The sequence below is a fragment of the Thalia democratica genome, chromosome 4, assembly GCF_965202585.1.
Source record: "Thalia democratica chromosome 4, ktThaDemo2.hap1.1, whole genome shotgun sequence".
In the NCBI taxonomy this organism is placed as follows: Eukaryota; Metazoa; Chordata; class Thaliacea; order Salpida; family Salpidae; genus Thalia; species Thalia democratica.
Genome location: NC_139168.1, coordinates 50,259,099 through 50,283,002, shown reverse-complemented (window position 1 = coordinate 50,283,002; position 23,904 = coordinate 50,259,099). Strand labels below are relative to the sequence as shown.

General features: G+C 27.6%; 2 protein-coding genes across 4 annotated transcripts; one reads left to right on the top strand and one right to left on the bottom strand.

Moving 5' to 3' along the window:
• Positions 1-687: 687 nt before the first annotated feature.
• Positions 688-2,146, top strand: LOC145833903 (tRNA (cytosine(72)-C(5))-methyltransferase NSUN6-like). The gene has a single exon (XM_082941157.1). It carries the CDS (start codon positions 727-729, stop codon positions 2,023-2,025), a length of 1,299 nt encoding a protein of 432 aa, XP_082797283.1. The 5' UTR covers positions 688-726; the 3' UTR covers positions 2,026-2,146.
• A 9,792-nt stretch (positions 2,147-11,938) lies between these two features.
• Positions 11,939-23,363, bottom strand: LOC145833822 (uncharacterized). 3 transcript variants are annotated; one of them, XM_082941013.1, is made up of 14 exons: positions 23,234-23,363; positions 22,385-22,757; positions 21,652-21,757; positions 20,470-20,656; positions 19,946-20,078; positions 19,690-19,768; positions 19,204-19,499; positions 17,412-18,991; positions 14,487-14,720; positions 14,207-14,357; positions 13,783-14,035; positions 13,425-13,606; positions 12,913-13,224; positions 11,939-12,246 (listed from the first exon to the last, which is right to left on the bottom strand). In XM_082941013.1, exons 1-14 carry the CDS (start codon positions 23,264-23,266, stop codon positions 12,164-12,166), a joined length of 4,002 nt encoding a protein of 1,333 aa, XP_082797139.1. In that variant the 5' UTR covers positions 23,267-23,363; the 3' UTR covers positions 11,939-12,163. The 3 variants fall into 3 exon arrangements, with proteins under 3 accessions (XP_082797139.1, XP_082797141.1, XP_082797140.1); XM_082941015.1 differs by having other exon boundaries at positions 13,783-13,978; XM_082941014.1 differs by having other exon boundaries at positions 14,207-14,354.
• Positions 23,364-23,904: the final 541 nt, after the last annotated feature.

The window sequence follows — 23,904 nt, the reverse complement described above, 5'->3', positions numbered from 1 at the left end:
TATCTAATTGTAGGTTCTGTTTTTGAGTAAATAAACACAAATAAAATTGAGAAGAAATTCAACTTTTTTTTTATGATAATAAGTAAACAAAAGTTTAGTAAGAATATGCTAATTAGTATCAAAGAAACACTCAATTTCATCAGATGAAAAGCCACATTATTAAATAATTCCTTATAGCATTTTGTAATTTAAATTATATTTAGATACACTTTGATTTTTTCCTTTATAACTTAAATTGTATATGTCATAATATCTATAAAACATTTCATAATCTCTTAACTTAGTATATAGTTTTTGTCAAAAAGCTATATCTAAATAAATTAAAACATTATAAAGAAATATATAGTTTCTGTTTATTTATATCAAGTTTGAAATGGTGTTTAAAAAAAAACTTTTATACAAAAAAATAAATGCATCATTGAATTTACAAACAGATGTCAATAAGTTATCATTGTTATTTAAATTTTAAAACGGCTTTTGTACAACTTAAAATAATAATAAAAAAACAAGCTTTACTACAATTTTGTTAATTTTGCTACTTTTGAAGTAGTAGCTTTTTTTTTTTAATGCCTAGCTTTACTAATTAAGTTATTACAATTATACTTTCTGTAAATGTAGAACTTTTAAACTGTATTGTACGATTAATAAACTATATGTACATTCAATATACAGTTTTCATTTAGAAATCAGTTTGTAAGAAAAAGGAAAATTGTTACAGTTTAGAAGATGAAATTATTTTTACCAACAAATTACACATGTGTAAGAGTAAACACTCAATTTCAAAATATTGATGAAGTTCAATTGCTTTTACAAAGTTTTATTAATAATCAGTGTGATGAAAGAAGTCTACAACATTTAAAAGTTTTAAAACATAATAAAATTAGTGATTGTCTTGTAGTACCGACAAAATTTTACCCTAAAAGAGATATTTTAGAAAAGTACATTATAGTAGATTATTTGTGTGGCATGGCTGTGATAAGAGGTGCTGATATATATTATCAAGGTGTTTTGTGTGCTCCAACTACACTTAAACGAGGTGATACTGTTTCAGTTTATGTTGATTTGTCAAAGAAATGTTTAAAAGGTAGCAAAACATACGAAGGAATTAAATTATATTTAGGTAATGGGTACTGCCACATGTCTAGGAAAGATATTTTTATGCAAAAGCATGATTTAGTATCAAATTTAGCTGTTGAACTAAAACAACCAATCTTTCACAATCCTTCACTCAACAATGTTTTAAATAGCAAAATTTTCCTTCAGAACCTTCCATCTCTTGTAGCAGGTTTAGTTGTTGGAGCTCAACCTTATGAAACTGTGCTTGATATGTGTGCTGCACCTGGTGGTAAATCAACCCATTTGTTTGCACAGATGAAAGGTAAAGGGAGATTAGTAGCTATTGACCGCTCTAAAAGTAAATTGAAAAAAATTCACAAAAATTTCGAAAAACTATATAAAAGTACTTATAATGAAAATGTTCAAATAATTAGTTTAGATTCAGCAACTCTAAGCCCTAAAGTTTGCCAATCTAGAGGGATACCGAATGAATATGACAGAATTTTGTTAGACACCCCTTGCAGTGCTTTAGGTCAGAGACCAAGACTATGTTCTGACACATTGATAACAGACCACGTAAAGACATACCCAGTTCTGCAAAGGAATTTACTAAAAGCAGCTGTTAGCTTATTAAAATATAAAGGTACTCTTGTTTACTGTACTTGTACTACAACTATGGATGAAAATGAAAATATGGTTGCTTGGCTGCTTAAAACTTTTCCTAAAATGCAACTTGCTACCCAAAAACCTTTTGTTGGTAGCTTTGGAAGAAGCTCTGGATGTACATTATCAAGTGAGCAACTGGAGTTGTTGCAGTATTTCCATATGGTAGAGGGTACATCTATAAAACAAAACAAACTAGACTATAAACCAATTAACCAATCAAACGGTAATGAAATGCTTTTGGAAAAGTCTTGTGTAGATACTAATGCATTTTTTATTGCTAAATTTATTAAAAGTAGACATTGATATTTCATCTAATTCTGTACTTAAAACTGAATTTAAATTTAAACCAACCAAACTTTTGTAAATTTTATTATAAAACATAATCCACAATAGTTAACTATTATGTTTAAAAAAATATTTAATGGGGACCAATAGGTTAACAAAATGAGATATGATTTTTATAGTTTTAATTAGGTAAGTTTTTAAATTATAGAGTGTATACTTTACAATAAATTTTAATGATTTTTTAGAAAAGATATGATTAAATTGTATTTTATGTCAACTGTTTTCTTTTTATTTATTTGTTTAGATACTTTAGTTTGTTTAAAATACTACACGTAACTTATATTAGGGTTGTCTCAAAATTACACCATTAGATTAATTTTGGCTAGTTTTGATATTTTTTTCTAACTCTGAGGCTTTTAATGTTTTATTTTTGTCTTTTAATTTTATTTTCAATGCAGTTATTTTATTAACTTATTTTGTTATCATTTGGGTCTTTTAGACATTTATGCTTGGTTTACAATATTTTTAGTTTTTGACTCAATTAAAAAAAAATTCTCACAAAATCAGGCTTTCTTGATATAACTCAGGCTAGTTTTGACACTCAGGCTGGCGTTTTAGCCTTAAAGAGTGATATGACAACCCTGTAATATAACTATGACAAGTCTCATTTTTAGCTAAATTTAATAAGCTAACTGTAAATAAAGTGAATAAAATTCATTTTTTTAAATTTTTTTTCTAAGAAGTAATTTTTCAAAACAACTACTTTGTTTTAAGTGTACCATTATAAAAAAAAGCATTTTTGATATGTTTTTTCGAGTGCACGACAATTTAAGTTTTAACAATACTAATCCTGTCTAGATAATTCAATTTCCAGCAGTTCAGAGTTATTGTGAAATACTTCATTTAATGAAATAAAACATTTTTTTTTCTATTGTTATCCTAACAATTAGACCCACTTGAACATTTTTTATGTTCTTCAATTTAAATGGACAATTTTAGGATTGGAAACAACAAATTTGTTAGCCCAGTAAAATTTGGATAGTTTTTAGTAAATATAAGTTAATTTTTTTTTTAGTAATTTTTTCGAAGTATTCGTTTACTCACTGTCCATTTTTTTTTCAAATACAAAAATATCTAAATAAGTCCCCTTGAATTATTTTATACTTAACTTTTGATTTCATACAATTAAAAAAGAACAATTTTTAAAAATAATTAAAAATAAAAGTCAATAGTTTTTTATTTTAAATTTCATTTATTTCATGAATAATTTGTAATAGTTTTTTTATATCCTTATGCTATATTTGACCTACAAATATGTATGTATAAGGGTAAGTTGTTATGATTTAGATTAAAAAAAAAAAATTACTTAATCATTGTGTAAAATTAAATTCTGTAGCGGGATTACTAGAATTCTAGGAATAGAGGGTTTTTAATACTAAATATTTTTTTTTGGATAAACTTTAAATTAAATGCCAAAAATAATCGTGTGTTGATTTTCTCATATATATAATTGATTCTGTGTTAATTAAAACTCGAGTCCTTCAAGTTTTACATCTTGAAATAAACCTTTTTATTAAAAAAGCCCTTATGGTGGGCTCCGTGTGAAAGATTTGGTTTATTAAGTTAAACAACTAACGAACGGGTTTAAATTGCACGAGTGCACAAATTTTCACGAAGCCAAATTTGCATGAGGGCACAAAATTGCACGAAGACGATTTTGCACCAAGGGTCAATTTTCCACGAGTTAGATTTTTGCACAAAGATAAAAAAATGCAGAAAAAAAAAATACAGAAAAATAAAAAACTAAAAATTAACAATACAGAAAGAAAAAAAAGTTACTGACCGAGGGTTAGGGGAAACAGTGAAAGTAAAAAAAATAAAAATTAAGTTAAAAAAAAGCCCTCAACCAAGGGTTAGGGGTAACAGTGATAGTAAAAATAAATAATAAAATTTAAAAAAAACTGACCCGTGCAAAATTGTCTGCTCGTGTAATTTTATCCCCTCGTGCATAAGTATCTTTGTGCACTCGTGCAATTTGGTCCCCGTGCAATTTAGACAGCTACCCACATATATTATTTATTGGACGACAAAAAAAGAAGCGCCAACAAGTTTGGTGTAAGTACCTGGTGTACGAAAAAGTCTTTCGGTTAACGCGTCATATACCACGGATACCGTTTAATGTCTTGTCCAGGATAATGTTTAATTTCTTATATTATTGTTATTTACTTTTTTTAAGTTATAATCTATTTAAACAATTCAGATATTAGAATTAGTTTTAACATATATGAAATAAATTAATAATACAGTTTAAAAACACTTGTTTTGTTAAGTTTAATGTTGAACAAAAGTGAAGTTCAAAAAAAACTAAAATGGTTTCAGAAAGTTACTAAAATGGAATTTTTATATGCTTATGATAATGAAATACTAAAATCATTTAGATTTATCTTAATCTTGTATACAATTAAAGTATTGCCAACCGTATTTATAAAAAAAATATGCATATAATTTTATCCTATTCTTAAAATATATAAGGGGTGGGCAACGTTTTTCAATCAACGGGCCGGATCCGAAAAAAAAGTCTTTTGCGGGCCGGAGCATTTCGAATTAGTGATCTACCGGATCCAGTATCCGAGTACAGCCGAATAATGACTTTTTAGATCCGAATCCGTCTGGATACTAATTTTAAGTCGGGATCCGGATACGGCCGATTCTAATTTAAATAAAAGTTTTGGATCCGTCCGGAATCTAATTTTATGGATGCAGTTGATCCCTTTTTTGAATCCTTTATATTCACAAAGCTTTCTTGAGTGTGACAGTTTAAGATGTAGATTGAGACATGTCAGGTCTTAAAATAGTGTTTATAAAATGAATTGACATTGTAATTGAAAATGGTACGTATGTAAAACACCGTACATACTTAAAAAAAACACCTTGCTTGGGGTTTTTTGACAAAAAGGTATTCCAACTAAGTTAGAACAACACAAAATACTTGGACAAAATGGTGAATTTATTAGTACACATTAATTTATAAAGTCATGTTTAGCATATTTTTTAATTTAATTTTTTACAGTTTTGTTTTGTAAAAGTATGATAAAAATTTTGTAATACTGACTGTTTGCGGGCCTATCACTTCTCTCAAGCTGGATTCCATTAAAGTTTAAAAAACGGTCCGGGGCCGATCATTTTTATCCTGCGGGCCGTAAGTTGCCTATCTCTAAACTATATGAATATCAACATAATCTTATTTATTTAATAAATATCAAACATAGTTATTAAATAACAAATTAAAAACACGAAATTGTGCGCGACGCTTGTGCTTTATTCATACAAGTTTAAATACGGACGTTGATTGCGACTGAGTAGACGCAGTATCTTAGAAATCCTATGAATATTGATTTTATTTCTTTCGTTCATATCTGCTACCTTGCAGTCCCAAAAAAAGTCTCCAAGTCCCATATGAACTTTTGCAACTACTTCACAATGAGAGAATCGTCACTCGAAAATGACGACTTAGCTCGTGCGAAAAGGTTCGCTCTGTGCTGTAGTTAAGCTCAACTGATCTGCTTGTTTGTAAATGCGCTTTTAACAGTCTTTCCTATATGATCGTTGAAAGATCGCTTAATTTCGCAGCCAGCTTTGCACACGACTATTTAATGTTTTAAAACCGTGGTTTTGTCTTTGTCACACAAAAATTCCGAATAGAATTTAAATTATAAATTAGCAAACTATTGTTTTTATTGGAAAACAAAGTTACATCAAAAGCTTCAGAAACTTACAAATTTTTATTAAAAAGTTTTTAAACAAAAGCTTAATGTAGTGTTTGACACATGGACGATTAAGGTAAAGAAAATAACATTTTACATCAACGTCTAATATAGGTAAGCTGCTTCAAGTAATTTCTATTAATAGTAAAAGGCTCACTTTTAGCCTGCCGTGCGGGTCAAGCTTAAAAATAGAATATGTTGTGACGGGTCAGTTTTGCACGAGTCACAATTTTGCACAAAGTAAAAAAAATAGTTGAATTAGTTACTGACCAAGGGTTTAGGGTAACAGTGATAGTAAAAATAAAAAGTACCGACCAAGGGTTAGGGTAACAGTGGTAGTTTAAAAAAGGTTACAATAGTAAAAAAAAAAAAAGAAACGACCATGGGTTAGGAGTAATAGTGAAAGTAAAACTATAAAACTAAAAAAGAAAACAAAAAATGTCTCAAGCCGTGCAAAAGTGTCTTCGTTCAAGAGTGTCCCTTAGTGCATTTTTGATGCCTACCCAAATTATTTATATTTAGAAGTATAAACATAGTGAAGCAGCAAAGTAGAACTCATTTTAGTTCTTAGTTTTTTTTGTCTACTTTAGTTTATTAGTGTTGCTTTTCACTCTCTTTCAGTTTTTTGTATATAGAAGATTGCTATTTGCCGCGGTCAAATTCCACTAACTACAGCGAGCTCAAAGTATAAGCAAATATCAGACCAACTAAATTTGTGAAACTTAGGCTATTTTTTATAGCCATTCTAAACAGTAATAATTGATACAACAACAATAATAAATTAAGTCCAATTCATCTTTCAGGTCTTAAACACATTTTTTATTTTTTTATTTTATAAGTATAAAAAGTGTTATCATACTTTCTATCTAAGGTCTATTAGGACTTTAACAAGTTTTTTATTGTTTAAAGAACGTTGTACGGTTAGTCCAAATAGTGAGATAAGAACTGTTCAAAATTCAGCTTGTGATTATCAGACTAGTAAATAAAAAAGTTTTATATATTAAACACTTGTTATGACAGTTGTGCTGAGAAAATTATTTTTCTTTACTCACAAACTTTTAAATTACAAACCTAAAATATAAAACAACTTTAAATTAATCAACTCTTATGTACTTAAACAAACTTAAGCTATAATTTCTTTGTAAATGCTACATATTGTCATTTTAATACTATGTTGATTGATAGGATCGGGTAACTTTTATTCAATACAAAAACTTTTCCGCGGGCCGAACTTGAAAAAAAAACTAAGCCAGCAGCGTGGTAAATAACAAACATTTTACTTAACGACCTTCAACAAACGAAGTAAGTTTTAATCTTAGATGTTTATAACACCAAATATATTTATAACTTCAAAGTTATACTCTTAGATATCTAACATAGATAGTACCAAACAAAAAAGTCTCAAATAGTTATTATAACTTAAGGCTAATAAGAAAAGCTACTTATTGTGACCAAAACTAATTGTTTTTCTTCTTTTTTTTATGTAAAATGGATACAAATCTAAAATAATATTAAAGTATGTTACAACATAAACCAAAAGACCAAACTCAAATGAAAACTGATCAACTACTCTAAAAGTAATGGTACTTAAACAATGGCATACAAGCTTGTATATTGTATTGATTAAACTATTGTACTTATTTATTTTATATTTTATATCAGTCTACATGTTTTGAGTTAATTTGCTTAAATTCAAGTAGATCTCTATTAATACTATTAAACTTTAATTTGTATAATTATCAAAAAGATCACTTAAGAAGTGATGACCATAATTTATATAATATTTGAAAAAACCCTAAATAAAGACTGTATGTATACTCAAATTCAACATGTTTTTGCCGTTTATAAAAATGTAAAAGCTAGTTCGAATTGTAATAATTTCTGTATACACTTGTTTAAGTTTACGTGAAAAAAAGCCGTATCATTTTTAGTCTTTTGTTAATATTAATTTAAACAGATTTTAATTTCATATAATTAAGTTTGAAAGCGTAAAAAAAGTAAAAATACGATTTTTAATATTGGTATTTGTAACTGATGTTGATGTACTCCGGGCTACTGGGGTCTCTAGCTTTATGTGAAACCGCCTCTGTAACAGGTTCGGCAGTTTCGACAGGAGCCAGATTAGTAGTAGCTTCAGGGCCATCTTTACCTCTAGTTGCTACCTCGGTCTGCGACCAAGAGTAAAAGGGTTTAAGAGCTAATACCCTATTCATTTTAATTATAATGTAAGTTTAAATGTAGACTGACAAATATCGATATGTTTTATTATACAATATAATCAAAGACACGATAAGAAAGGTTTATTACTTGAGAAGGCTTCTTGCAGTTCACAATTCTAGTTGGCTGTAACAAATGATTGCTCGTACAGTTTACTGGTTCCGAAAGTAGAGACTTATACTTCCTCGTTTACACCGGATGTAGAGCGCGCGAGATAAAAAGATAAAATGTTTAAATAAAGAAAATTAGAAATATAAGTAATAAGTTTATGCCACCGAATTCGTGGGCTTATGCGTCGAGTTTAATGTTCAAATTGATCCAAACTGGAAGTTGTTGCTTCTTGTCTGGTACAGTATGCGTAAGCTTATGAGTATGGCACGTTAACAACTCAAATCGAGTTGTACGCCCCGTCGACGTTGCTAAACTAGGTATACAAAGTGTATAAAGAACAAGATATAAAAAAGTAGGAAGTTATTAAATTAAGTACAAAGTAGATATTTTAGACAAACAAATACTTGAATAAGAATATTTAAATATCATTATTCAAATGATCATTAGTTTTTCGAAGATGGCGGCTTACGCTTCGAACTGGAAACTGGCGTAGTGATGCTTCTTGTTGACTTCGAAATCCAAATGTTCTGCTTTCTCGTTCGCTCGGCTGTTTATATACGTCTTCCTTACATAACATCACCTGGTCAAGACATGATTGCATGATGTAACATGCTGATTAAAGCATGAAACCCGGCTTGATCGCAAACATGGCAAAAATGTGTCAATTAGCGGTTGTTATTATTTGTTCAAAACGATGTTTTTGAAGACCAAAGTAGTGTTTTTATCATTTTAAGAATTATTAATAAAATGAAATTATTTCTAAACTCGACTTTTGGACTATCGAAGCGAAAATAATAAAATTTTCACGTCGATGTCCAACAATGTATGTATTTGAAAGCGTTGAGACATTGAAAGCAGTTTTTTTGTTGTAAGCTCTTTACTTTATCTAAATAATAGCAATTTAAAAAATGACCACGAGTTGTGTATTGGTTAAGTTTTTATGTACATGTAAGCTTAAAAGTATTCTCTTAAAACAACTCTATACAAGTTTTACTAAAATATTCAAACTTTACCAAAGCAGTAAGTTAAAAAGTTGAGGCAATTTTTCTTTAGAATACAACTAAGCTCAGTATAAAATAAACTATATCATTAAAGTACAGTAACCTGGAAACTAGGTAAGTACTTTATACACAGCATAAATTTGCGTACCCAACCGGCAATGTGTACCTAGGAAAATTTGGTCTTTTATTAACTACATTAAGCCCAACACAAACATTATAAAACCACTAAAATTTACAAATGAAAACAACATTCCAAAAAATAAAAACTTCCATCATAAAAATAAAACATATTTATTGAAATATTTCTAGAAGTCTTTAGTAATAATTTGATTTATGTATTTATATTTGAAAGCATTTATTTATGTTTTTAGTTTATATTCGACACAAACTTATAAATTTTTATCTGTATTTTGTTGTACGTTTAAATTTACATGTACACATAATTGTGTAATTACTAATTTCGAATGAATAAATATTTATGAAAACATTGATAATGCTTTTATTTAATTGTGTTTACTCTAAAACGCTAGTTTAGGTTTCTAAAATATTTAAAACATGCAACAAAAAATGTCGGCCAAACCCAAACGACAAGCTACACTAAGAAAAATATTCTTTTTAAAGCATCTAGTTTTAAATAAATCTCAATTGCAATGTTCTTTATTTTATTAAAACCGTTTTTTATACGATTTTTAGAATTATGCTTCAATCATTTACTATGTAAGTGTCAATTGCAATGTTCTTTTATTTTGTTAATATCGCTTTTTTATACGCTTTTTAAATTTAAGATACAATCATTGGGTATGTAAACAATTATTTCACTGTTAATTATTTTCGTTTATCTAAATTTTGTATTACTTTTTAAGTATTTTTGTTCAAATTTTATAATTATGGGGTATGCAAATTTAAATTGCAATGTTCGTTATTTTTTAAAATAAATAAATTGTAACATGGTTGCTTTAAATACTGGATTTGATATACGGTTTGTAAATTCATAACCAGTTTTTCTGGTTCCTTTAGTTTTAAATTATTTTAGTTTAATACAGTAAAACTAATTTTTGAACATAATGCTTTTGAATAAGTACTTTAACGATTTTTTTTTTATTTGAAACCAAGTAAAAAATAAAAATTTAATTTTGTACACAGCGTTTTTCGGCTTAAAAGTGCGTACCATACCGGAAGTTCGTACCTAGTTGGCAGGTTACTGTAATTAAAAAAAAGTTATTCTTCCTTTATCAGTAGTATGATTCTAATTTTTAAACTTTTTGTTTTTCTGACTTAAGTAACAGTAACTAGAATTTATGATGTAATTAAAGTATAAAAAGTCTGTTGTCAAGTGCTGGCCAAGTTTAGTTTTTTAATCCTTAACGACCTATGTTTAATCTGTATAAAATACCAAGACCTTCTTGGCTCAAATCGAAATTATTTTTTTATAACTTTATAATTAAATATTTATAGCATATTTAAACTACTTATCTTAATAACTGAATTATCTTATAGTTTTTTGTTACACTTGCAGTTGTTTTATATCTACATCTTCTATATTCTATGTCCTTTATTTGTCTTAGCTAATAGCATATGACAGCATAAAGTAATAATTAAAAAAAAAAAATACAAAAATAACTTTATATTCGTTAGTTAATTTAGAATTATAAAGTTTTTAAAACATTTATGTTTGTAAAATAATTATTTTCATCTAAACCTAAAAAACAATAGCTACTGGATATAATTCTTGCAGATAACCATTTTTGGCGTTAGTTTATAATATTATAAATGCTTTACACCTTTGATATCAAACAATTTTATTGTGCTACAATAATTCAATGTTTTTTTCTACTATGTTTATCAGTTTAAATTCAATTTAAAATTTATAATTTTGAAGATGTCCAGCTTTTTAATTTTACACCTTTTGACAAAAAAGCTGTTAAAAAATTAAACTTGATGCTAAAAAGAAAAATTGAAATGTCAATATGGTAAACTATTGATAGGAAAGATGACATAATAAGCTCTTAGTGCACTCTAAGTGTTATCATTTATTTTTTTGCATTCTATAATTTGCCCTTTTTTGTTTATAGACAACTAGACTTTTTTTGTTTTATCTACACCTAGTTTGTTATAAGTCTTTTAAAACTTAAAATAAAAATTAATAAAAAAAAAATGACTAAAAGATAAAACTCAGGTGTTGCAAAAAATATGTTATGCCTGACTGAGACTATTAAAACATAAGAGAAAAATTGAAATTAATCTAATAAATAAGATATATAAAATCTTACATATTTCAAACTAAAAATAAGTTATAGAGTTACAGGAAAAAAAGCTAAATATCAATTATAAAAATCTTAGTATTTGCGTTTGGTTGATTTAGATATTTTGTAAACCTTCACAACTTAAATTTAACTGCATCTCTAATACTTCTATTATATGTATAATGTTCTCTATTTACAACGTTATGTTTTTCAAAATGTTAAGCACAAAATAAAAAATGTATAATTAAAAATTTTATGTAGTTATTAATAAAATTATTGTTTTACATGTCAACTTGTCAAACATCACTTTTTTATATACATATTTATTTAATTATATAATAAACGACAGTAAATATTTATATACATACTGGTCAAGGTTACTTTTTATTTTTTATATATACTTGACATAAAGTAGTCAATTAGCTTATTTTCATTCGGCATAGAAAGTTTTTCTTTTGGTTACCTAAATCGTGCAAAAAAATCTTTGCTTAAATGAATTTTATGTAATGAATATTCACTTGTAAATTATAACAAGTTTAGCTCAAGCTTGTAAGTAAAACAACAAGTTTAAAGTTATAAACAATGTTACAAATTGTTCCCATTTATTACAAACTATACAAACATTGTTAACAAGATAAGCTTTTATTTAAACCATAGAGCAATGAAACACATCTGATTATAACAGTAACGATGATAAAACAAGTTTGAATGAGCTATAATTATTACAATTTACAGTTTAAAAAAAGTATAATTATGGTAGTTACATATAAAGATTTATTAAAACAAAAATATTCAGATTATAAAACAAAAATTTAAACAATTATCTTTTGTGGTTTTGCTGATTAAAAACTCCTGCAGCTGAGCTAGATGGTGGAGTTGGTTGTATTCCTGGCCGAATAAGTCCTTTAAAATTTTAGTATTACAAATAAAGTATTTCTATTAATAAAAATGCACAAAATTTTAGACCAGGTGTCGGCAAGCTACAGACCGCGGGCAAGATCAAGCTTGATGAGCAAAACTAATAGGAGTGACGTAAACATAGTAGACATTTATAAATTTGCTTCTATGAACTTTTGAGTGTATAGTAGTATTTTTCTTTTTAACATACAATTACAGTTTTTCTTGTATCATTATAGTCAAAAAAAAAATTTACCAAATAGTGCGACTCATAAAATATTTTTTGTAAATATAACTCGTTATTTATAACGTTTATAAAAAGCTGACGACATCTGGTTTAGACTATATACATATTTGAAAACTCAATAATGAATAATTTTTCAAAGTATAAACTGATATAAGTAAATTCTACATATTAAATTAAGGATCTCTTATTACAGAAGAAAAAAAGAATTGAATAAGTATTCAGTATAAAGCATTCAAATAAAAGTAATAAGTTGATAACAACCAAAACTAAATTAGGATTTATTAAAGATTATTTGTATTAAATTATTATTTGTACACATTTTGAAACAGTTTTTAAACAACAAAAAAATGTATTAATACGAATAAAACCTGGAAAATTCGATAAAGATAACAAATGAAGTTATAAAAGTTTAACAAAAAACTAACCAGGATAAGCAAAAGCAGCTTGTTGGGCGGCAAGAAGAGAGCTTGCTAAAGGATTCTGATTAAAAATAGGTATCCCTTTTTGGAAAGGAATAGGTGACATAAATCTTTGCATTTCCTGTGGCAGTCTGTGTGTTTGATCGCTTGGAGTTTTTTGAATGGAGTTAGGTGTAACACGAGGGTCTGGTGGATTACGTTGCAATGACAAACTTGGAGTCCTACTGAGAGACGGATTATGTTGGACAGAATTCAGTAGACGAGGTTGTTGTAGGTGAGTTGGTTTATAAGTATCAATTTGACTAGAGTATGGTTTACCTGAAAAATAAAACAAAAGACAAAAGTTATAAATAGTAAACAGTAAACGTTGTTAATATAAGATACTGTAATAATTTTTTTTTTGCATTATTAGAAAAATATTTTTTCAAAAAACACACAAAAACGTCAGACTTTTGAACTATTTATTTTTATTATGTGCAAAATAGAGAAAATAGTTGTTATAAAAATAAAAAGCAAACCATCAGTATTAAGTCTTGGAGGGGTTTGTTTGTTATTACTAGTCACATTTCCTCTGATACCCTGTTGTTGATGTTTCATATTGCTAAATTTATTTTCTAATCTTTTTTGTTCTGTAAAATGAGCGTTAAGCTGTGTACTCAATTGACTTTGGGGTAATGGAAGTTGGTAGCGATTGTTGTGGCTGTAAGAAATGTTTTTATAAAACATTTTTTATTAAAAAATGAGGATTAAAAAGAATTTTTTAGGCTATAGCCGACTATAGAACCTACACCTAGACCATTCAAGTCATTATTGTGTAATTAAACATTTTCATAATAAAAATTCTTAATTTTATAAACGTATTTGTCAAATTCTAACCTGCTTATAGGTGGTTGCTTGTTAAGTGTTACACCTGAAGAAGGCTCTGAGGTTTTTCCATTGTTGTTAACTTTCGGGGATTCTGAATGATGAGATGGGGTAGGCACAAATCTGCTGTGGTGAGGTGAAAGCTGTGTACCTGCGGTCATTAATCCGGCTGGGTATAAATAAGGAGGCCAACGAGAACCTGCCATTGCTGTTGAAATTTGAGTTTGACTTATATGAGGCACTGTTACACCTTGTTGTCCGTACACTAAAAAAATTGTAGTAGTAAAAATTTAACTTATTTAAAATTTACTTTTAAAACATTAGAAAATTTTTTTTAAGTTCTAACACCTAAAAACTTTAAACTGCATTGCACTTAAATTTTCAGAAAATAAAAACTACAACCATCAAACTTAATCAGATAAAGTAAACAACAAACCTTGCTGAATCCCAGAAATTTTCTGCATTCTTATTTGATCTAATAAAAGGGGAATACCCATCATTGAATGTGGAATATTAGCTGGAAGCGATCCTAATGTATGCTTACTGTTAGTTTCAGACGATGAGGATGGATGAGGTTGAGCTTTCTGCTGAAGTTCATGTTGGTTTTATCAATAGTAATTTCACATAGCTAGATTTTTTAAAACTTGCTTTTGTAAGTAAAGCTTTAGTTGTTTATACATATTTACAATCTCAAAACATGTTTTACATATACTCACATTGTGTTCATAATGATGATTTAAAGGTGCTTTGTTTATTTCATTGTGTTGGGTTTTGATTTGTGGTGAACTTGTCCGAAGAAAGTTTATGTTAGGAGATCTGTGGCTTATTGTAGCTTCATTAGAAGAAGGACCATAACTTGCCCCGACTTCTGTAGAACTAATTAATTGTTCTGAAGTACGAGTTTCTTTCTGACCTCGGTTGTGAGCTCGACTATCAGCTAATTCAGATAACTGAAAAATACAAAAAAAAAATTAAGTTTACTTTCAAGCATAATAGATCCACTAACACCAAAATCAGCTATGCGTGTTATGCTCAAAAATTTTTAAATATGCCAAGTGCACAGCAAATGACATAGCGATGCAACAAGATGGTAAATTTAAAAAAATAAATAGCAGTTAAATAGTTAAACAAATAAATAATTTATACTTAATATTTTAAGCCTATAATTTTTTTAAGCACTAGTGTCCCAGTTATTAAATTTAATTTAATTTAAATATTCTGAATTAAGTAAACTAAATGGTATTTAATTAATTGTAATTTTAAATATTTTCGTAAAAAAATAAATAAAGTTATTTTGAATAATTCGTACAATTTTTTCTACATAACTGCTCATTGGTTACACTTATTCAATACTGTTTCTAACTTTGAATATAATTTAGAAAAAAAAAATTATTAGCTTAATTAAGTATTTCATCAAAAGGCTAACAAAATCGAAAAACTATTCTATTTTCAATACTTTTTTAATTTTTATTCAACGTGTAATACTTCAGAGAAACAATTTTAGTATGATTATATTTAAAGAAAAACTAAACCTAATTTAGTATCGAAAAGCTTAAAACTAGGCTCGATTTTTAAATTCAGTTTGAAAATAGTTTTAGACTGTTTTATTTCTATTTGTAGAAATAATTTAGCTTTAGATGTAACTTGAAATATGAAGATACAGCTTGTTTTGAGTTTTAAACATGAATCAGTTTTAAAATTTTGAGAGGACAACTAAAAATGTTTAAAAGCTTTTGTTTATCATTGTTATTGATTTAAAATTGTTAGTTATTATACTTTGGCGTTTGTTCTAATAATAAAATTAAAGTAATTAATTAAAAGCAGGATTTCTCAAACTCATTATTTTAAATACCCCTTTTTTAGAAAACTAAAAAAAATATCGCATCCAATCATTACGAACCCCAGAATATATAGTGTAGGTTTCGAATTTCTCATGAAATGTATCTAAGTACCCCCTTATCGCCCCTTTACTAGTTACTGTCCCCTTTAGCTCCTTTACAGCTTATCGCAATCTGACTTGCTATTAAGGCCCAGTTTGGAAAACTATGTTTTAAAGTATCAAAATTTATTTTAAACTTATAATTAAACTAAAAATCATAAACATGTAAATGTAATTTTAGTACATTTTCTAATTAACGTATGTATAACTATGCTGAATTAGAAAAATACTTTTTTTTAAGTAATGATGGTTAAAACAAGATATTATGATCAGATTTATTAAATATTTAAATATTTAAAACTTTAAAGCAAAGAGCACAAAGAAAGTATAATCGTTGTTAAATAAAAGGTGGTTAAAATAATATTTTTTTAGATTATTGTTATTTACTAGTTTACATGTTTAGTTAAAGTTCTATAATGTATAAAAAAAAATTATTTAAGTTAACTTTAGGTTAGTAAGTATCATATGTATAGGATAAAGAATTTTTAAAAGTTAATGAGTATGTTTAATTTGAAAGTTACCTTTAATTACTTTTATATTTGTTATTTGTTTTCACGGAAAGTTTTTACTAGAAAATTTTGTTTTTTTATAAGTAGTACTAGTATTAAACTTTTTTTTCAATTAAATTCAAATTTAGACTTAATTTCACAACGTTAGGTTTTTAATAAAAATAAACTCAATACAGTTTTTGCTTTTTATGCTATATACAAAGAACAACTATTTTTTTTATTTTAAGTAGCTAAATCTACAACAGAGATTTTTTATTTTGTTGAAAACTGTTTTTATCATTAAATTAAAATGTTTATAAAGAATTATATAGTTTTAAGTTTTTGAAAATTAGGCTTGATTATATAACTAAGGTAAAGGTGGGAAACTTTTATAGTCATCAGGCTAGGTTTGTTAATAAGACTCTTTCGCAAGTCACGTCAAAAAGTCTTTAAAAGCAAAACATTAAAAAGTGGTTATTTAATAAGAATTTGCTGTGATGAAAAAAAAAAGGTACATTTAAGAATATTTGTTATAAAAAGTCTATGCTTGTTTGTTTTCCAAAAGTTTTTTTCAAGCTAAAAGTACGAAAAGGGTCATACATTGCCCAACCGATAAATTAGACTTACATATATACATATATGAATAAAACACCTTCTTTGTTTTAAGTCTTACAGCCAACTAATCATTTTGCCACCCTATTATTTATAAAGTTTTTGCTTTTAAACTTGGCTTGCAGTTTTTGTGAACAAATATAAATTAACATTTTAATTTTTTTTATCTAATGTAAAACAGAACAGATGTTCTGAGTTAAAAATATTTTTGTTTTTTAAGTTTTGAAAACCAATACTAAGATATAAAACTCAAAAACACATATAACAAAAGTAAATGTTTACCAACTTATCAAAGATTAACAACACACGAATTATTAGTTTATATTGTTCCTAATGAATTTTACTCTATCTATCACGAGTAAATTAGTTTATTCTATTCTTTAACATAACAGTTTACTTGATTTTGTTTAATTTTCTTCTACTACTTTATACTTGGTTTAGTTTTTTTTGTTTAAATTAAAGTAGTTTAAACTGAAAAACTACCAAAAAAGTATGATAAAAGTTAGAAAAATCTTAGCCATATATTTTTCTGGATCACAAAAAGTAATACATACTTGTGATATTTATAAACAAGATAGTTTACTAAACATATAAATACATACTTGTGGTTTTTGAGAAAGCCGTTGTTGATCTTGCATTTGAATTTTCTTTGAATTTGGGGAACTTTGGTAATTGTGATTAGACATTGATCTTTCTCTTACAATGAGAGCATTTTCATTGGCTGAAGTCGTTTGAATCTGTGGAGTTTTGTTAGGATGAGAGTTGGCATAATTTTTTACATTTTCTTCTTTAGCTTGTTGACTTCTGACGGGTGGGTTTTTGCTTTCAAACACCCTGTTTGGGTGCTGATTTATCATTGATTCAATTAACTGTGCTTGATGAATGTATGCTTGATTATAAATTTCATGGTTAGCCCAAGTAACTGGTGGGTAAGTGAATCCTCCGTAAAATATTGGGTGAGGGTAACGACCGTCTGGATTTAATGTTTGTGGTTGAGCGGTCATCGCGTCACTAACTGGCGTTTGGTTTGAAGTAGAAGCTTGATTAACATCATTGAAACCTAGTGTTTTTTGTTCTTCTCGCGTTACGCTTTTTTCTTCTAATGCTACTTTTGTTCGCTCTTTTGATTTTTTTCTGTAATCACTCTTGTCTTCAACTTCATTTGAAAAAGTCTTTGTTTCTTCTAATTTAACACTTTGTGTACTATTTTGAACTTGCTGAGCAGCTAAATTGGTTTCTGATTCAGCTTTGCTTTCACCCTGAGCAGACGAAGTATCAAGTTTAACTAACTTGTTTTGGTTGCTATCACTGGATGATTCAACTTTCAGTTTCACTTGGCTTGATGTCGCACTCGGATGGGGCATTCCTTTTTGCATTGGTATCACTCTTGCTTTCTGTGGCCCTGGCAACGGTTCTACTTGATTGATAATTCGAGAAGGAGATAGTTTTTGAAAATGTTGCTGGCGTAAACGGTCTTGAGCCAGGGCAGAAACAGCAATCTCTGGTTTTTTTGGGTCTGGAAAAGGATGAAAAGTACCAGCTACGACAACTGGATTTTTGTTTGTTGGAGTTTGTGTTACTGTTAAATTACGATTTGATGAGCTCGATTTCATCATAGATGCTACGCTGTTTTGATTTCTTTCTTCTTGGTTGTAGTTAAAACTTTTTAATTCATTTTTAATTTTTTCAGTAGAAGGTTTTACATTTTGAACAGCTTTGTTTTCTGACTGATTTTTTGAGCTTAAGTCATTGTTAAAACTTTGTATTTTTTCGCTAGTTGTAACTTTAGTTTCATTTAAGTATGGTTGGTTTGACACTTTTTTTGAATCTTTTTTTTCTTTATTTACTTGCAGAAATACGCCTTCGCTTTCATTATACATACTACTTTTTTGTACTAAACTGTTCTTTTCTGTTGTAGACTTGACCTTTGCTGTTGCGGTTATGGCTGATGAAGTTGTTTGGTTTGGAGAATTTCGTGTGAACGGAACAGTAGGAATAGTCGAAGTTTCAAGAATATTTAGGTAGTCGTTATGGGTGTTGCACTCCGACTGCAGCAGATGAGCTACTGCTAGATCACTTTCATTTTGTTGATTTTCTTGGCTTTCATCTACCTTCTCTTTGGCGGCTTTTTCTCGTTCTGCATTTGCTTGCATCTGCTTGAGCTTGCTTTTAATCGGTTGTCCTAGAAACATAATGATAGTTGTTTAAGTATAATAGTAAATAAAAATATTTTGTGTGTTTAGAGTTTAAAAAAAGTTCGTGTAAATAAAAACTGAAAACAAACTAGTTTTTATTACAATAAAAATTTAAAACATACAAAAACATACATAAAAATATGTGTTACTTATTAAACTTCATTTAAAAAAGAATTATTACGTAGTTTAACAAATTTACCTGTTATCTGTTTTGAAAAATGCTTTCTTGGAAGACTTGTCTTCGAGATATCTTGGTTTTCTGAGCTTATTTTTTCATGCATCTTTGGTTGATTATTGGAAATTACTTTCAGGTTTGATTCATCACTGCTATCTTTAACTAAGTTAGTTGATTTATTTTTCAGATCTTTTTGTGTGCTCTCTTTATAGAAATCATCCTCTGCCACTTTTTTCAAGTTTTTTAATTTATTTATTGCTTTCTGTGTTATTTCTTTGCTATGCTGATAGTTTTCATGGATATCCAACCCTCTTTTATCACTGTCAAAATTAGTTTTCAGTTATTTTTTGTTATCTGACATAACAGACAAAAATATCTTCTGAAATAAATAAACATAAACAGTTTATTATCTAGAAATGTTATCTTTATATTAAAAATACTTTAATAATTTAAGCAGTACTTTATTTTAACTTTTTTTAAAATTAGACAGCAAATAATTATTTAACGTACAAATATTTTTTTCTGCATCCATTAAAATTGCATTCAAAAATAGCTTTGTCCTGAATACTTTCTCTTACAAGTTCACTTTCTGTAAAGAATAGTTATCATAAGTAATTATTTAAATTTTTGTTTTTGTTTTCTTTTATAGTTGAATTTCTAAAGAATACGCTTTATGTTAACATCGAATAATTAGTTAAAAAAACAATTAGCTATTAGTTTTTTTGTTAAAGTGTGAAAGTAATAAGTAAAAATATTTTCAATTAACCTTCGCTCTCATTAGTTGGAGTATTTTGACGGCTTGCTGCCGGTGATAAATTCTTTGAAGTATTAAGTTTAAGTCGTTTTGATTTTTGTTCTCCCATTTGTTCACTACTTCCGCCTGAAGGTGACCCAACGTTCTGTTTTGTAAAAACGCAACATTAAATAGTCAAAAAAAGTATATTAAATGTTACACAAATAAACAATAATTTAGTCAGCTTGTTTAAAATTAATAGTGTTAGAAAGCTTTGTTAAAAGGCAATAAATGTTATCTTTTTTATAACAAATACAATTAACAATACTGAAATATAATCAAATATTTAATAAAAAAAAGTGTGTCCTGTTTAAGTGGCTCAGAATTTGATGCTTAAGTCCAACATTGCACAATAAACAATATAATAACAAATCTGTAAAAAGATAAAAACGATAACAAGATATTATATGAAAATGTAGTAGTATCACTTAAATAAACTTCAATAGAGATTTAAATATATGCATAGTAATTCTTTTGCAAATTTTAAATTGACAAACTTGTTTGTGTTTCCGCTTTGAAGGACTTGACTTTTCCTTATCATCTAAGCGACCAGTTCTCCCCTTTCCTCTTACCCCTATAATTGATGATATTCCCGTAGATTCACTGTTTGTCCCAAAGTTACGGTGACGTTTTGATCTTCCAAATTTCGACCGCATTCCATCAGTTTCGAGAGCTTCTATTTGCCTTCAATTGAAATTTTTGTATAACAGACTTTAAGAAAAAGCAAACAAATTATAGTCGTTGGTTTAAAAAAACCTTTTAAATGCTATTCGTTTAGATAGGGTAACAAAACTATTATTGTTCCTTTTAATTTTAAGTTTAAAATTATCTCAGAAATTTTAATACATTCATTATTTTAAGATTTTTAATTTTGCATAACTTTAATGATTTTGTAAAAAAGTTTAAGTATAACTTTAGATCGTCTGTTTTTGATAATTATACTTAACTTTTAAAGTAGACAATAACAAACAAATCAAGCGTTTATTATGATAACAAAGGTGTTTTCGAAGACTTTATTAATCAATTTATTCCTGTTATATGACAAATAGAGCGAGTTTGTCAGAAAATTTAGAATGAGAGTAGAGAAAAAAGAGAAAAGAAATAAGAGCGTGTATTTATTTCTACCCATTTCTGTCTCACGCTTGCCGCTACCCCCCAAAAATAGTTAAACACCCCCTTTTCTGTAGACCGCCACCCCCCCTAAATTTAAAGATGCCGTTACTCCCAAAAAGAGCGAGCCAATCCAACCCCAAAATAATTTCATCTACCGTCAGGAAACTTGCTCTCCTCTTTTTCTTGTCATTTTTATCCTTTTCTCTGTGTAAACACTGCGCGTAATCTTCTTCACTCGCATATTTAGCTTTTGAAAAAGTTTGAATTTTCGCCAACAGCCAGCACGTATACGCGCTCTTCTTTTTTAAGCAGTTTTTAATGTGCTGAAAACTAATATGGTTAATCTATCAAGCGTTTTAACCTTTCAACCGCCGCTCAAAGTTGTTTAGTGTAGTTGTATTTTTTAAGTTAAACCAAATGTCTTTGTTCATTTTGTATTTGTAAAAGTTGCAATCTATTTTAACTGTAATTAAAATAATCCATTCACAAAATTAAATTTTTGTTTACAACATAGTTTTCCTAAAATTGTAAAACAATAAGTTGGGTTATTACACAAAAAAACACACCTAGCTTCAGAAGCCGATCTGTTTTTTTGGCATTCATTATTTGAATCTGTTAAACATCCGATGTAGTTTCTGCCTCTCCATGTTACATTCACAACAAGCATTCCAACTTTAATAAAACTACTATTTGACTAACTAATATAAGATATTATAAACATAAGTATAATTGAACATTAATTACTTTTAATAGAGCGTTTCATCAACTTCAAATTAAATCAACATAAATTAAATTTTAAATTTACTGTTACATTAAAAAAAACATGTACGCTTGGTTAATGAAAAGAATTGTTGGAAACAGTAGAAGTAGTATGCACTTAAGTTGTAACTGAAATAATGCTAACATTGCGACTGAGTTGTAGTCCGATGAAAACGTAAATTAGTACTTTTTTTTAAAATTTTAAATAAATACTAATAAGTAAAAAACATCAATTTAGCAAAAAATAAATTCAAACGAAAGTTTATTGATTATAGTTTGCATTTACTAATAATTGAAATTACATACACTTAGCTTAGTATCGTGTATATTATTAAAAATCAGCACGTAAAGTATATCTTGCTTGAAACTTATTTTAAAATTATCGAATTTAAGGATTCAAAATTTATTTAAACTACTTTTGTTAATACTAAGATATACTTTAACAGTTTGTCATTAAAAAAAATAATTCTCATTATTATAGAGTTACTAAAAATTTAAAGCTGTATTTCAAATAGTTTAAGTACTTGAAACTTTACTAACGTTCCTTGCTTTCATGCCACACGACACCAGACAAGTTTATTTGGTTACCAGGAGAAATTGGACCCAAGTCTTCGAACTTAGTTTCTGTGCAGGCGTCTCTGTACTTTGCCAGTCCTTTATTTTTAGTCATGTCATCGACTTCGGAAACGGATGGTTGTTGGTCGGAGGGAGCCTTTCCTACCTGATTCTTTGTTAATGAAGATATTTTAGCCGATTCTTTTTTTATTTTAATCAGTTCTTTTTTGTTTTTTTTCGCATTAATTGACTGATTATTTGTAATTTTACCGCTTACAGGCTGATCTTTTGCAATTTTTCCACTAACTGGTTTTATAAATTTTTCTTTCTCAGTCGGACGTACATTTTTTTTCGAATCCTGTACGAAAAATATATGATCAAAATCTTAAAAAAAACTTTTTTTTTTACTTGTTTTGTATTGTTAATTAAAAAAAAAAATTATATATAATATAAAATTGCTATAAAATCTTAATGACAAAACGATTGCAAGGATATGTTATGTTGGATAGTTTTTCGTAACACTTATTAACCGGTCGCTATTACAGTTATTATAGAAAAAATGCTTACTCTTAAGCTGTTTTTAATTTATCGAATATTTTCGATAAAGAACTTTAAAACTACAATGTTATTTAATAATAATTTACTTGTTGAAAAAAATATTAAGTTTAAATTCGAAAACTTTGAGAAGTAAAAAAATGAAGTATAAGTAGTTTCTGTACTTTTATCATAAACTGAAAATTGTATACAACCAAAATAATAACAACATAATATACCCAAAACTTTTATAACATTTTTAATGATATTAATTTATTAAAAAAAAAAGGGTAGACAAACCAGCTTTTTGTTTTTTGAGGTATTATGTTTCATAATTAAGCAATGGATCGTTAAGCAGTGTTTTTATCAAAAAAGAAGAAAAAGCCGAAGGAGAACTGTAGAAGGTTGAAACTAATAAATTACTTGATCTGAAATAAATTTATAAAATAACTTGTAAATTTTTCTTCAGATGGTAAAACTTAGTTAAAAAGATAAGAAAAAGTTATTATATTCGAAGTTATGTAACAAGTTTGAATTTATTCAAGTTAAATACTAAATTTAAATCAAGCTAATCTAAGTCAAGATATGATACCAATAACTTAAACATCAATAAAATCAAACATAAATAAAATATGAACTAACTACATATTATTAAAAAAAAACTATTGCACAAAACACAGTAATATATTTAAGTTTAAAAAAACAAACCAGTTTTTTTTTTAATGACGTCAAGTAAATCTATGTTACTTAAGTGAAAGACAACAAAAATATTTCAAAACTATTTCGTTCATAAAGAATAAACGGAATTAAACTGCTGTAAAAAACTGTAAACGTGTTAAAACTAAACATACATGACTGACTAGTTCATAATGAATAAAAAAGCAGAAACAAAGAACAAAAAAGCTATGGTAGGAAAAAGTTTGACTGAGCGCCTGTTAGTTTAAAGTACTTTTTTCTTTCCCTTTTATGCT

Bases quoted from the DNA above. Each gene is read 5' to 3' on its own strand.
- LOC145833903 (XM_082941157.1), top strand. From the start codon at position 727: ATGAAATTATTTTTACCAACAAATTACACATGTGTAAGAGTAAACACT.
- LOC145833822 (XM_082941013.1), bottom strand. From the start codon at position 23,266: ATGAAACATAATACCTCAAAAAACAAAAAGCTG. The intron at 18,992-19,203 runs GTAAATTTGTTA...TTATGTTTCTAG, and splicing joins TTTTTCAAAACAGATAACAG to GACAACCGATTAAAAGCAAG. The intron at 14,721-17,411 runs GTATGTATTTAT...TGTATTTTTCAG, and splicing joins GGCTTTCTCAAAAACCACAA to TTATCTGAATTAGCTGATAG.